We start from the raw sequence: 16,138 nt of genomic DNA, 5'->3' as shown, positions 1-16,138 counted from the left end.
CAGAAACAATCTAAAGGAAACTTCTAAAACTTAACTGGACCTCACAAACAAACTGGACCTGCACAAGAGTGCAGTATAACAAACAAATGCAAGACAACCATATAATGGGCTTCCTGAAACAAAGGGAAAAGGGATTATAGAATAATGAATGCAATGATAAATGATTAGTGATGTAAAAAATATACACAACCTTCTATATATATCACAATTATAACTTCATAACCCTGTCTGCATATAGAGAAAGACTAAATAGAAAACTAAGGCAATAGGATATTTTAAATGAAACTACTTCTGTCTCAAGAGTTTTGGGAGAAAACAACAAAGACCAGAAAAAATATAACCTAGGTGCACCGTGCTTCCGCATTAAACCTAGGGGGACATTACCTATACAGGACATTTGAAGTTGCCACAATGCTTCAGTGGCATTTACCTCATTTCTGGCATATATAAGAAATGTGAAAGAGGCATTTTTTGAGGAAGAAAGTAATCCCTCGGCTCATCCTCAAGTTCTCCATCTTTCAGGGAGCAGAGATATCCTTGCTCTAGATACATGTGAGCTCTTATTCTAAGAGGCAGTACATGTGGTGGTGAAGAGCAGAGGCTCTGGAGTCAGGGTACCAATTTCAGCAACTCCACTCAAAGGCCATGCAACCTTTGACAAGGTATCTTTTCTGAACCTCTGTTTCCTCATTTGCAAAATGGGACGATAATAATACCTAATTATTAGAATTACGAGGTTTAAATAGATAAGAATATATAAAGTATTTAGAATAGTGTCTGGAACATAGCAAGCACTGTATGTGTTGGCTTATTATCATCATTGTTATTATTACTCCTGTTATGTAATTGTTGACACCTTCTGGGGACATGCTTTGGAAAACCTCATCTTGTGAGCTCTGGGAAAGATAACTGAAAGATATGTAAGTAAGTGTCCTCCATCCAATAAACATTATTGGGCCTTATTAGAAAGTTATTGGCAAGGGGTGCCTGGGCAGCTCAGTTAGTTAAGCCTCTGACTCTCGGTTTCAGCTCAGGTCATGATCTCAGGGTTGTGACACTGAGACCTGAATGGGACTCCGTGCTCAGTGGGGAGTCTGCTTGAGATTCCTTCTCCCTCCCTCTTCCTCTTCCTCCCAGGTTGCACACACTCTCTCTAAAATCAATAATAAATAAATAAAATCTTTTAAGAAGATGGAAAAAAGTTAGTTATTGGCAAAATATAATACCATACAGAATCAAGAAGTTATTTACTTGAATCTTTCCTTCTAGGAATTCTACAAATCATTTGCATTGCCAAAAAGTGGGCTGCATTAACAATAGAGGAAACTGATTAAGTGCATGGGGATAACTAACAGGAATTTAAAAGCTCAGATTGGTTTCCAATGTGTTTTTGCAGAAATCTTTGAAAAATTTGGATTTTTTAAGTTTTTTGAGGACTACGGGAATTATTTCTAGGATACTCACGTTTTCCCAAAACTATCTATTGTATTCAGTATAGAAAATTAAGACAATGGTGTATTCACAATGTACTTGTCTTATACATCCCTTGCTGTGGAGCTGGACTATTACAAATTTCAAATTATTTTGAACCACCTCTTTCTGTGGTCTTCCTCATCTCAGTGAATAGCAAGTCCAACCTTCCAGATACAAAGATCGGAAACCTACTGCCATTTTTAAAAATTAACTTCTTATTTTAGGACAGTTTTAGATTCACATAAAAATTGAGAAGACAATACAGAGGGTTCCCAAATACTCCACCTCCAGTTTCCCTTATTATCAAAATCTTGTATTGATATGCCACATTACAGGTAGCAGTCATGTCTCCTTAGGATCCTCTTGGCTTTGGCAGTTTCTCAAATTTCCCTTGTTTTTTTTTTTTTTTTTTTTTTTTTTATGACCATGGCAGTTTTGAGTAGTACTGGTCAGAATGGTCCTCAATTTATATTTGTCTAGGGTTTTTCTCATGATTACACAGGAGTTATGGGTTTGAGAGAAGAAGAGTATAGAGGCGAAGTGTCATTTCATGGCATCACATCAAGGATATTTACTACCCACATGATTTATCACTACTGATGCTGACCTTGTTCACCTGGCCGAGGTAGTATTTGTCAGGTTTCTCCACTATAAAATTACTATTTTTTTCCCCTTTCCATATTGTACTCTTCAGAAGGAAGTCACTATAAGCAACCCACACTTAAGGAATGGAAGAGTACTCACTTTTAAAATACTCCAATACATTTATCTAGATATCTTAAATTCAATTTTTTTCAAAGATGAAAACAGCTCTAAAATATTTCACAGATAGATATTGCTTTAAAAATAAAGGGTTTAATTCTACTAATTTTTTTCTAATAACAAATACAACACCTGCTCATCACAGAAAAAATGGAAAACATGATTAAGCGAAAGGTCACCTAGAGTTACCATCCTGACAGAAACCATTATACTGAATATTTGGAGCTATTGTCTCCAAACTATCTTTCTAGGCCTACACTTCAAGAGCTAAAATAATCCTCCACATACACTACTCTACCTCACTTATCACCATTCAACATTATGAAAGTGTTTTATCTTTACAATTCCAAAACCTACCATGGGGCTTAGATTGTAGTGCATTCAGCAATTATGAGCCAGTGACCTTTCTGACTTGATGAACTGACCAACCCCCATGAAACCATTGAATAAAATTTGCTGACCAATATAATCTCGGGCTCTGCCTTTGCCCTCACAGGACGACTAAAGTCACTGGCACAGAATCACCAATTTGGGGCCTTGCAAAATAAATTAAATCAGTAAAATAGTATTAGTCTGTAAGGACGAAAAGAAATGATGGTGTGTGAAATGCTTAAGTACACGGGTCCGTGATCCCTTGTCCCAACCAAATGCCTGGAACCAGGTACATTTGGGAACTGAGAATTCTCCCACTGAGGACGAGAGAGCAAATGCACACAGCATATGATAGAAGACCACAGCTAAGGACAGGGGAACACACTGTAATCAACAGAGATATCTTCTATAGCAAAGCGTGCAAATCCTCACAGTAAACACACTGTTTCCTTCCATCTTATCATTTTTAATGGTGCACTTGTGTCTGAGTTGTGGGAACACTTTCCCCGGAAGTTCTAGTCACTTTAACCCCAGTTTATCACTAGCTAGAGACCAAATATGGAGTTGATTTCTCATCTTGCTGGTTGCCTAGAAATTTAAGTAGTAAAATTCAAACTGAAAGACCACCAGGATAGAGGTCTAGCATTTTGAATTTCCAGCGATGATTTTTTGTTATCCAGAAACCAAACATATAAATAAGCCTCCTTATTGGCGCTCTGTGCCAGGTTTCAGGTTTCTTCCCCAGCCTCCCCTTTCACTAGGGCAGAGCTGTTAAGGGCCCAGCTTTAGGGCTGTGTGTGGACAGGGAGTGGGGTGGACACAGTTCTCACTCTTCTGTGTTCGTTAGTGGACCAAGGCCCTGCTTCTGTTCCTGGGGGGTCAATATTATGTATCCCCTCAATTACTGATATTAATAAAACTCCAGAAAACCACAACATCCAAGTTTGTGCTTACATCTATTTCCATTCCTTTGGAGTTCCTGGTGCCTAAAGACTTAATTTTTTCTGGCAGTGTCAGCTGGGCATTAAATAAGGCAACCTAGGGGCGCCTGGGTGGCTCAGTGGGTTAAGCCGCTGCCTTTGGCTCAGGTCATGATCTCAGGGTCCTGGGATCGAGCCCCGCATCGGGCTCTCTGCTCAGCGGGGAGCCTGCTTCCTCCTCTCTCTCTCTCTGCCTACTTGTGATCTTTCTCTGTCAAATAAATAAATAAAATCTTAAATAAATAAATAAATAAATAAATAAGGCAACCTATTTATCCAGCATGACAGCAAGAGTGCTGTCATGTTCTCATAGACCACCATATTACCAGACCAGAACTCTTCATTTCCTTTTCCTTTTAAATCAATCATCTATTTATTAACTACTTAAAATTTTTCCATTAGCTAGATTGCTCAATGAACCAAATATACCATTTCCTAAGTCTTGTAGGATACTACTTGATATAGGAGATATAGAGTTAATTTTGAAATGAAAATTCTTTAATAAATATTTTTCTTTTGTACGTAAGCCTTTGTAAGCCTACTCTGGAAAATCACTAGGCTGGAGAAATCACAGCTCATGCCATCTACTTAGTGACAAATTATCCTCCAGACATTGAGTACAATTGTTTAAGGAAAATTACTTTTTTCTCTATCCTTAACAGCAGTGGAATAAATCTGTTGTGATGAAATGTCAAAGCCCTTTAGATGGTATTGTTCTAGGACACTTGTAACTTGGTCTTTCTCATTCTCTTGGTGAACCCCAATTTTGTTTTTTTTGGAAAGCGGGGTTTCTTGCTGATCCTTAGCACAGCTAAAATCTAGAACTGAGCAAGCACTTATTAAATATTTGGGATTGACTATTATTCATGGTTAATACTAACTGCCACATGTTGAATGGTTTTTGTGCTAGTCATTCTGTCAGGCTGGAACTTGAGAAAAGCTGAAGCAAAACTCTTACCATTGGGGCCCTAATTCTATCATCTTTTTCAACTCTCAAATCAGGATGCTTTTTTGTGGGTGCTCTGTTTTGTCTTTCTTTGCTTGTCACAAATGAATTTCAATTTTTCATAGACCCCTTTCAATTGTGTTAACATGGCAGTTGGCAAACGGACATTTATCTACTTAAGATTCTGTAATGAATAAAATTCCCCGTATCTTCCTGGGGAACAAATTACTACGTTGAAAACTATGATAATAATGGATCTTTCATCAATAACAAATGTGATTTGTAAAGTGAAAATCAATCTATTTTGACTGATGATGCCTCATAGCAATAGGGAAGATTTCATCTGAGTAATTATAATAAAACTATATGATTTATCAGTTGAGTAAGACTAGAAAGTCAGTAAGTAATCAGTCTTGTCTGGCCCTTTTCTGGTTTGATGACCTTGGGAAATCATGACCTTTACTTCCCTCTCAAAAGAACAAGCTAGTTTCCTAAACATATGTCCCTGATGAGGAAGACAGCACGCATCTCTGTGGACACCTGAGCTGACTGATGGAGTGACAGACGCGTCTCCTTGCACAAAGCCTTCCAGCGGTTATGAAGTATGGGTTTGGAAAGGTAGCTCCTGGCATCCTGTAGGCAGTACCTTGTTTAAAGATGAGTTTCAGAATGTTTGGTTATTGTTCTTATAAAATACCTTTAACATATAATGTATGTATCAGCTAGGACTCTGGTTGCAAGCGACCAAAATATAGTTCAAGGCAGCACACATAGAAAGGAGGGATTTATTAGGTTATATGCCCAAACCACAGAGGAGGGTAGACTGACTGGTCTCAGCACCAGAGCATTTGTTCAGGCCCTCGCTTTAGCTCTGCAACTGATTTTTGCTTCTCTTGCTGCCTTGGTCTTGTCCCCTCCAGGGAACACAGCCACTGCCACCCAGAGAATCCCATCTCAAGAGCTCTACAACTAAAGAAAAGAGCACAGCATTACCCAGGAAAATAATAAAGTCTGGGAAGAGTTCAAAATGGCTTATCTTGAGCCATGTGTCCATCTCGTGGCCAATCACTTGATTGGTCCATTACTAGCCTGAATTTTCTGCTCACCTCTGTCATCAGAAGGTAGGGATTGTTTCTGTAATAAAGAGGCAGTGAAGAGGAGACAAGCATAAGAGACACCACATATACCTAACTGACTAATCCTATATTTTAACCATTTAATTATGTAATATAGTATATATTCATACAGTCTATGTGTATTTAAGAAAGTATAAGTTGTTCTGTAAGCATGTGTGTATGTATAGATCACATGCATATAGGGGTGTGTGTGTGTGTATATAGATCACATGCATATAGGGGTGTGTGTGTGTGTGTGTGTGTGTGTATACATATATTTGTCTTTTCCATATTATTTGTTTATATTGGTTCATGAATGTGTATGTATGTATGTATATATTACTGTTTTGCCAAGTATGCACATGGTTTTTCCCTTTTCGGGGATCCCATTCCCAACCTACATTATCATTCCCCAATGAATGCATTGTTTATCTTCTATTCCCTAGAGTAAGCTGCATTCCAGGCAGATGGGCCTACTTATTGACCCCTCATGTGTCTGATTTCCTTCTCTGGAAAGTCGGAGGATCATGCAGTCCTCTGGCATTCGTCAGGGGTTCCTTGGGCATGGGACGCCTTGTCTATGTTGGGGGTACCTAGAGGGAAGCATTATTAGAAGTGACCCCATATGTAGTTTTCGGTACAGCAGGACAAAAGTATGAGTGCTCCAAGACTTGGAAGTCACTAGCCAACAAAATTTAGAGGCAAGAGATTAGCAACAAGGCTAATCTCTTGCCAGAACCAGAAAGAGGTAAGAAATGGAACACCCACAGTAGGTATTCACTGTAACTTTTGGTTTAGTGTACTTGGTCTACTAGGAGTGGTAGGAGCTGAAGGAAAATGGACAGAGTCTAATCAGAACTTTGGCTCTTGCTCTTTTCCCTAGCTCAACTTTCTCTCTTCTCTCCATGCCATCCAAATCCTTCTCCTACGCACAAGTCTCACTTCTCCCATGAAAGCTTCATGGAGCTTTTCCAGCCCATAGTTACGTCTGTCCCTCCCATGAGGCTCTGGAGCAGAGACTGCCTTGACATGCAGCCACTGTTGGGGAGTTTATACCTCATGACCACACTGAGAAACATCATCTCTTCTCCACTCAATAAATATATGCCCTTATACTTAGGAAAAGATAAATTATCTTAAAAATGATGAATTTAATATGCACATGCCAAATAAGTAATCTTTATGGTATGTTAATTTAGTTGTTTCCTTTTCTATAACAATTTAATAGTTGAAATTTCTCTTACTTTACGATTACACAAATGTGAATATTCAGAATTTAATTAACAATTAAATCGATCAGATTTAAACTTTTGGAACATTCATTTGCATATAATTGCTCTCACTATACTTATGAAAAACCCAAAGCCTATATTCCCAAATATAGAAAACCTATTCATGTCAGCTTTAGTTACATGTGTACATTTATTTGAATTTGTGGAGTGTGTGCGTTTATTGCCAAGAAAGTCAGTTCTATTCCTTAATTGTTGCTATAACCACAATTCAGGAAATTCTATTACAACATCAATATGTTATGCACATCTTTAATTAGGCTAGTACGGCCTGTCTGTCACAGCAACTGATCCTAAGTATTCTTATTTAGTCTACTTGAGGCTTTAAAAGGGTCTCATTTTTAAAAGAGGCATATTTCGGCCTCATTAAATTGTTACGCAAATCAATATGCAGCCCTACAACTTGATTGCTATGTTCCAGAAATCCTGTGTTTCTTCCCTTAGCTCATCTTTAGGTACCAGCAGAAAGGGCACTCTTCCAGGAATACCAGAAATCCTCTGCAGCTCTAGCAAGTTACACTCTCTAATCAGATGTGAGGGAGACATCTGTCACCCTCGCTGATCACCAGGAAGATCTGGCCGGGTATCCTATTGATTGCCAGAGCTTGAATCTCTTATCTAATAGTTAATGCAAATAAGTTGCTGGTTCCTTGCTCTGAGCAATGTCTTCACACCAGGTCACCCAACAAAAAAGACAACACAATGACTGATTCCATGGTCTAGAAATCAAACAGAATCTAGCCTGAAGTTCATTTCCTTCTCTTTACTCAAAATCTGCCATGATTTCAAACAGGGAGAAACAATGGCTACCTGAACCAAGCCCTACAGTATCTTAGCCTTTTTTTTTTTTTTTAATATTTTATTTATTTATTTGACAGAGAGAGATCACAAGTAGGCAGAGAGGCAGGCAGAGAGAGAGAGGAGGAAGCAGGCTCCCTGCTGAGCAGAGAGCCCGATGTGGGACTCGATCCCAGGACCCTGAGATCATGACCTGAGCCGAAGGCAGCGGCTTAACCCACTGAGCCACCCAGGCGCCCGTATCTTAGCCTTTTATACACCTTCTCTACCTGCCACAGTAACTACTTTAAAACAAATCATTAACACCTGCATCAAGGAGAAAGCAGAGTGCATAGATTACTGCTAAGCACTGATACAGATTTTTTGGAAACACACTCACTGTCATATGCTTTTTACCATGTCCAAGGTCAAATGACAATACAGTAACTCTGCCATAACACTATATAGATGGGGGTCCCCCACATGCAGTCCTATTAAAACGCAGAGTTGCATTAACACAGTAGTGACATTGGACATCTGAGCAGCTAGTGGGTCAGAAATTAAAGGGGGGGGGGTGGAGCACAGAGGGAGCACAGGGCCTACTGCAAAACCTAAATCTCCCTGAGTCCCAGCTTCAGTTCTGTAGTTCACCATGGCTGATGACAAATCAAACACAAGTACTGGCCGGGAATTCTGGGTTCTGTGGCCAGAGAAACTTACAGCATTTCAGCTCCCACCTCCCCTGTAGGAAGGGGTTTTACTTCCCTGCCTCTCAAGACTGCTCCTCCCCCAAAGATAAGAACTTTAGCCCTTATTGATTAAGAAAGAGAAGGGCCAAAGGGCAGAGAATGGGAGCCAATCACCAACTGCATTGTATTTAGATTGTCACTGTTTTGGTGGGACGGGTATTTTAATCATTTCAATTAAACTCCTCTAGAATAGTATTCATAGTTTTCAAAACATACTTCTTTTCGTAGGCCTGAACCAGGAAATATCCTCCAACAATTTAAAATAAAAGCAAGTCCACTTGTTTGTCTTTCTCATATTCCTTACACTTTTTTACTTCTTGCACTTCACTTGAAAATAGGTCTCTCAGGAACTAGGTGATTTATAAAATTAACCCAAACTTGAACAGAGTATAATTTACTATCCATGAGGCCTTCAGGACAGACTGTCACAGATTCATAAGATTGCCTATACTTCCACCTGTGCCAAGCCCAGGGGACCAGAGCTCATATTTTTAAAGATTACCAGAGCTAAGTGACTGCCTTCAGCTCAGGTCATGATCTCAGGGCCCTGGATCAAGCCCCGCATGGGGCTCTCTGCTCAGCAGGGAGCCTGCTTCCTCCTCTCTCTCCACATGCCTCTCTGCCTGCTTGTGATCTCTCTCTGTCAAATAAATAAATAAAATCTTTAAAAAACAAACAAACAAACTATACCAAGGTTCAAAAAAAAAGAAAAAATATAAATAGAAACCATACCAACAGAATTCTAAAGGTAGCTCTTTGATGTAACTAATTAAATAAGTGCAATTCAGGTCAGTTATCTGGTACTGCTCCAAGATCCAATCCATTAATATTTAGATAAATGAAAGGGTCTTTAACATTTGCTGGGATTTCCCTCAAGAGATTAGTTCACGAGATACTTTAGTCACGTGTTTCATTTTCTACCTGTGACAGGCACTTGTGAGATGATCAACACAATCCAGCCATTACAGGATATTCAGTGGCAACCAAAAATGAAAGAAACAGAAGATGAGAGTGACACAACCTATTCTCTAAGAGATACGTTTTTATATAGGCTATCAATTTACTAGGACACTCAACAAATGCAAGAAATGGATAATTTCTAAAAAAGGAATTTAAAACCAATGAAAAGATAAACATCAAGTAGGACTCCTACGAATTTACATGTTATTAATGGCATTTTGTCTTTTTACTATAAATGTCTAATAAAAAGCCTGTAAATCCTGCAGCTACAGAAACAATTTTCAAAGAATCGAATTAACCAGAAGTAGTGACTCAAGTATGATAGTGCCTACAAAAGGGGATGGACCAATATAGCTTTCAGTAACCCTCCCTGGATGCTAAGACTAGCTCTCGGGACAGGAGCAGCTAGCTTTCTGCCCGTTAAGTCTCCTCTCTAGTATCTCTGGGCAACGACCTGTCAATGGGATCTGAGCCAAACTCTTCCCAATGATGTAGACACTCTGGTGACTTGTACCCTTCTTGCCAACAGCTTCAAACAGGCTTGGACTTCACATCTGCACATATTAACCTCACATATATCCTACTTTATAGAAACAAATAGCGAAAGCAATTATATTAATCATTTCTATATACTTCACACATTTCGGAAGGCTCGTTATTCTTTACCTCCCTCCAAGATATAAATTCTTGCTTATAAAAGTGCTGCTAGCACAGTGTGCAGCATACTTTCTAGTTGTCCATGTACCTCCATTCTCTCCTGTATGACAAAATGGCTACAAAGATTTAGAGGTTCAGTGATTATAGGACTTAAATGCTTTTAACCCCTTTAAATTTGGAAACTCTTTAAATCCCATTATCTCTGCAGCCACGGAGAATTTTAAAATCAGCTTGGCCTTTCTACCTCCAGGTCTAAGGATTACAGAGTTTTAAAGAATATAAATGCTTCTCTGCAGTTCTACAAAGAGCTGTCCCCCAACTAGGTGACCTCCAGAAAATAAAGCCAGCCTATTCTCTAGCTGGTAACTGCTGATCAGAGTTTTGAAATAGAAAGATATGTATGTTATGCCACAAACCACCAGGAAAACAAGTAATTGCCTCCTCTGCTCCACATGAAGCTAGTGAATCCAAAGATTCGATGTAGAGGGGGCCAGCAGACTTCACACATGTGTCAGTAAATGTTTGAGAATGAGAAATCAGAAAATGCCAGGGACCCAAAGAAGCTTGTAGGGGCAGAGAGAGTAAGTTCAGTGATTAGGAGCCTGTTACCTTGGATACCCATGAATCCTAGGAAACCCTCTGAGGTCTTACCTCTTGTGTCCTCACATTTATGTATCCATAGTGAGTTCGAAGGGGCCGCATATATGTGTAGGAGAATGGGATCCATTTTGTGCCAGGCTGCCTGAAGCAGTTTAGCAGCAGTGGGAAATTCACTTCATTTACCAGGCGCACAACCAGCAGGAAGAGGAACGCTGCTATGAAGCTCACTGCGATCACAGACTTTCTCTACAAAATATTAAAAAAAAAAAAAAAAAAAAAGAGTGAATGAATGAACGAATGACTTTCAACCAAAAGTAGTCACAGAAGGAGGTTCCTTTGTTTCTCTCACTTTTTCTTTCAGAGGGATCAAAGGATGATTTCATTTAGGATATTTCACTTGCAGATAGAACATAATCATTTTGATGAGGGAGCACGAGACTGGCTGAAGACAAAGCAAAAGCTGGCGCCTTGCACCCCCCTCTCCATCCGCTCCCCCTCTGTCATATGTGTAGCATCCCTCAGGCAGTCCTGACTGCCATGAACAATAAGCAAATAGTTAACTTGCAGAGCTCACAATCCTGCTAGACAGGAGTCTCCCTTGGCTTACAAATGTCCTAAATCTCACTAACAAAGGCGATTGATAGCAGGATTGTGACATCCCACCAAAAAGTCTCCCAGCTATCTTAATGTTAATAGCTGGTCTAAAGACAACATTGATCAAGCCACAAGGGCAAGGCCTCCGGTATGCCTCTGACATCCTGGCACCTTGTAGGCCCTCTTTAGCATATGAAAACTCCGTTGAAACCTCCCTTCCCCTCACCTTCCCCCCAACCTTCCCCCAACTGCAGGGTACATAACCTGCCATCCCTCCCAACCGGGGGCGGCTGCATCTCTGCCTGCCCACGGGTCCTGTCCCTGTGCTTTAATAAACCACCATTTTGCACCAAAGATGTCTCAAGAATTCTTTCTTGGTCATCGGCTCCGGACCTCAGCCCACCGAACCTCACCTAGGTTCTAGAACTTCATCAATTTGGTGACCAGGTTGCTTTCATAAGCCTCTGAGAGCAAGCAGAGCAACTTTCTTAGATTATCTTTCCCTCCATTCCTACTCTTCCTTACTTCCCTATATCCCTCAACAACTTCTATTCAATTTTCAAAACACAAATCAGACATTCTCAACTACAGGAAGCCCTTCCTAACTGCTCAGGCCCCCTCCCGGCATCATCCCTTCACCCCAACCTATCTACCCTAATAGAAACAAGCAGTCCCGCCACTCCCATACCTTGAAGGTAACTTCTACTGTTGCATGTGATCCTTTGTATAATTATTTAAATGCCTTTTCCTCCATCTAACTGTGATATCCAGAGAACAAAAATGTACTGTCATAGTGACTTCTGTATCCCAGGTCCTTGACACATACCTTACATACTGGAGATGTCCAGGAAACATTTAAGTGAATCAATGAATGAATGAATAAATGGATTTTTCACATCCCTGTAGACACTTTATTAACAATGACTCTGTTTCTCTATCTAGCACCCACAACAGCAGGAAACTTTGCACACAATAAGACTCAAAAAGCTAAAAATACGAGTAGGTCAAAATCCATGCCCAGCAGCACAAGAACATCTGTGTAAATGTGTTGCTATGGAGCAAGAGCAGGAGAAAGGGCACCTGACTGGGGTGGGAGAAAGCAGAGCTGTGGCTGAGACTGCGCAAGATAAAACGCATGAATTTTGTTCAGTAGAGATGTGTGAGTGAAACTTTCCAGGTAGAGGGCAAAGAGGCAAGAAAACATGGGGTTATTCATAGCTACATAGCATACTGTCTTCCCGGAGCACAGAGGAAGAGAAAAAGCTGGAAAAACAAATGGTAACTTGACGGACTGCCTGAAAACCCAAGCTAAGAAGTCCACTGAGTTTGTTAGGTGAAAGAAGACCAAAGGAGGTTTTGTCTGTTTGCTTGCTTGATTTTTTAGAAGTGACTGTTATAAGTTATAATCAAACATAAGTGCTTAAGATGTTTTAGAGCAGGGAGACACTAAAGCTAGGCAGCAACTTGTTAGGAGGCTGTTCCAACTGGTTCAGATGAGGGTTGGGAACCAGAGCAGTGGCAAGGGGAATACAAGGGTGGAAAAAGATAGGAGAAACTCAATGTACGTGATAAGCAGAAACCGTGACTCCTGATTGGACAGAGATGCAGATGGAAAATTCAGAGATGCCTTAGAGTTCAAATCTAGGTAACTACAAGAATCCTGGTCATATCAAGAGACACCAGAGTGGTAAGAGCAAGAACTGATTTAAATGAGTAATAGGATGAAGCCCTGGGCTTTCAAAGGCCTGGTTTTCTCCAGATGGCAGGTCATCTGAATGGAAGGTCAAGTCTAGAGCAAGGAGAGCAGAGCGGAGGGCAGATGTCAGAAGTAACTCTGCGGGGCGCCTGGGTGGCTCAGTGGGTTAAGCCGCTGCCTTCGGCTCAGGTCGTGATCTTAGGGTCCTGGGATCGAGTCCCACATCGGGCTCTCTGCTCAGCAGGGAGCCTGCTTCCTCCTCTCTCTCTCTGCCTGCCTCTCTGCCTACTTGTGATCTCTCTCTGTCAAATAAATAAATAAAATCTTTAAAAAAAAAAAAAAAAAAAAAAAAGAAGTAACTCTGCCCTGAAGTCCATGGTGAGGACACAACCAGATATTCTCCCCCCTTGAAGCTGGGCTCAGCCCTTGATTCTTCTTCAAACTTAAAGAAAGCCAAATAACTCTCCAGGAATGATTAGATACATGTTGTTGTGTTTCCAGCTTAAGTTTCTTTTTGCTCTTCACAGAACACCCCAAGAAGAAAAGAAACCCAAAGCCAGCCCTTGTTCCTCCCTGGGCCATTGTCACAGTCTCTGCAAGGACAGTGGAATAAGTCCCCAAAAGCCAGAGACCCCAAAGGAAGTCTTCGCTCTTGCTCAGCTCCCATAATTAATAAAAGCCCCATCCCTCTGTCTAGCCAGCCTAATTTCCCAATCACCTGAAAGTCCCTTGAGTTCTGCCTCCTCAAAACCCCTTATCTCACCACTAACTACCACCGCCTTACCTCATTTAACCTTCTAATCATGAAAAACTGTTTTAATTTGCTCCTCTGTGGAATCATTATGTCCACAACATTGCAATGTGTCAAGGTAACAGCTTAAATGAGGTGATGGATCTTACAAGTTTAAAGGGACACAGACCAGAACAGATGGCTAAATAAAAGCAAAGAGACCAGTCACCCATTAAGTAAACAGGTAAGAACCTTTTTTATCACCATCAGGTAGCTTGTTGCAAAACAGCAGTTTTCTTTGAAGGAGACCCAGATGGGATTTGTGCCTTTGTCTATTCCAGGCTCAGTGAGGCTCTCTGGTTCTCCTGCTTGCTGCATTGCATTGCATGGCTGGGGGTTTGCAGACAAAGGCTCAGAGGGCCTTTCTGAATTCACTGATCTCGCATAGCCACACATACATAATGCGTACATGAGAGGAAAATAAGTCAACCTTTTGGAGAGAAACTTCAAAATGGAATGAAATCACAGTTGTAAGAGTCTGCTCCCTGGTAATCCATGTCTGCCTCCCATGTTTTATTAAAGGGAACCAAGTAATGAGCACAGAAAGGATGAGGGGAGCAAATGGAGAGTAGATGCCAGACAGACTCTTCTGTGCTTGACCTGGAATCCTATTCTACAGTGGGCAGAGTGTTCTTTTATAGCTTGGGCTTTGCCTGGACCAGATTCTTTGTCTTTCTTTACCCTGCAATATTCTTCTTTAACACGAAAGCATTCTCAGAGTGCTGATATAAAAGCACCCTGAAATTCCACTAGCAGAGGTATAATTTCAAGCACATTCTTTACTTCAGACAGCAAGGACAACAGGATGGCACACTGACGTGCATCCTTCTAGCAGGCTTTCCTGGCAAATCATGACCTTGAGCTTTAGCAATGACAATAAAGCCTGTGGATGAGGCTTTTGTAAGTCTACCATCCCAGAATGCAGTGACAATGTGTATGTGTGCTTGTGGGAGGGATGTGGGAGTTGGGGAAGTAACAAAATACTAACATGTGTGATATATATGAATACATTTACTCCTCCAAGTCACAGTCACTCATTGAGCCTCTGCTCTGTACAGACTGGGTGAGGGGCTAAAAAGCAGAAATAAATCCCTAAAAGTCATAAAACGATGCCTCCAGAGTCACACTTTAGTGCCCCTGGCAAGTAAACAGAAGGGTAGGTAGCACGTCACATATCAAATGAGGTAATGGAGGTTACGCACAGGCCGCTGTGCCAGTCCAGAGGCAGTGGGAAGGGTTGTGCATGGGACAGGGAATGCTTATTTGGGGAGGCAGCATTCAAAAGGGGTCCTGAAGAATGAGGTGGAGTCAGACAAGTGAAGATCGGAAGGGCATTCCAGGTAGAGGGAATAACATAGACCAAGGCCTTAAATTGGTCAGCAACCTGCAAATGACTCGGTATAAAGAGTACATTGAGGGGCGCCTGGGTGGCTCAGTGGGTTAAAGCCTCTGCCTTCGGCTCAGGTCATGATCCCAGGGTCCTGGGATTGAGCCCCGCATCAGGCTCTCTGCTCAGCAGGGAGCCTGCTTCCCTTCCTCTCTCTGCCTGCCTCTCTGCCTACTTGTGATCTCTCTCTCAAATAAATAAATAAAAATCTTTAAAAAAAAAAAAAAAAAAAGAGTACATTGACTGTATGTGGTGGGAGATGATGGTAGGGAAGTAGACAGGGTTCAAATCCAAACACAAAAAATAGTAAGGCGGGGTGCCTGGGTGGCTCAGTGGGTTAAGCCGCTGCCTTCGGCTCAGGTCATGATCTCGGGGTCCTGGGATCGAGTCCCGCATCGGGCCCTCTGCTAGGCAGGAAGCCTGCTTCCTCCTCTCTCTCTCTCTGCCTCTCTGCCTACTTGTGATTTCTCCCTGTCAAATAAATAAATAAAATCTTAAAAAAAAAAATAGTAAGCCAAATACATTCGGTCAGATGCAATTATCTGTCCCATCTATCTTACATTAGGATAATGAAAGGATAAATGCATAAAAGTGTTATGCTTTATAGTCCTAAAACTTGGTGCACTTTCCAATCAAGTGAAAATGTATGAATCATGTCATCATATTTGATATTGCCATCTAACACACCACAATGCCTTGTCTCTAGTTACTTAAGTTTATCCCATCAGTGACTTGTTCAAGCAACTGTTTTGAGTCCAGCAACACTCAGCAAATTTGAAGACTCTACTTATTTTTCTGCTCTGTGTCTAATAATCCGCTTATGGAAGCGATCACTGCTACCTTTAATGAAGTAATCAGGGCATCTCCTAGATCTAACAACCAGCAACTAGGTAAGAAAAAGCAACAATTAAATACTCATCAAATTTATAATGGAGAAGACTCAGTCAGACAAACTTTTCATACTGCAAAAATAGGAAGTACATTTAATAGG

At 40.9% G+C, this 16,138-nt stretch overlaps 1 protein-coding gene across 3 annotated transcripts in view; it reads right to left on the bottom strand.

The window, feature by feature from the left end:
* The window catches only part of ST6GALNAC3 (ST6 N-acetylgalactosaminide alpha-2,6-sialyltransferase 3), a 530,587-nt gene that overhangs the window by 282,563 nt on the left and 231,886 nt on the right, over positions 1-16,138 (bottom strand). For all 3 annotated transcript variants that reach the window (XM_044238486.1, XM_044238488.1, XM_044238487.1), the window contains exon 2: positions 10,732-10,926. In XM_044238486.1, the coding sequence (XP_044094421.1) occupies positions 10,732-10,926 (195 nt within the window). The remainder of the gene's footprint in view (positions 1-10,731; positions 10,927-16,138) is intronic.

Source organism: Neovison vison, chromosome 2, assembly GCF_020171115.1.
Source record: "Neovison vison isolate M4711 chromosome 2, ASM_NN_V1, whole genome shotgun sequence".
Lineage (NCBI taxonomy): Eukaryota > Metazoa > Chordata > Mammalia > Carnivora > Mustelidae > Neogale > Neogale vison.
Note: the sequence above shows the minus strand (reverse complement) of the source record. Positions and strands in the feature narration are given on the sequence as shown.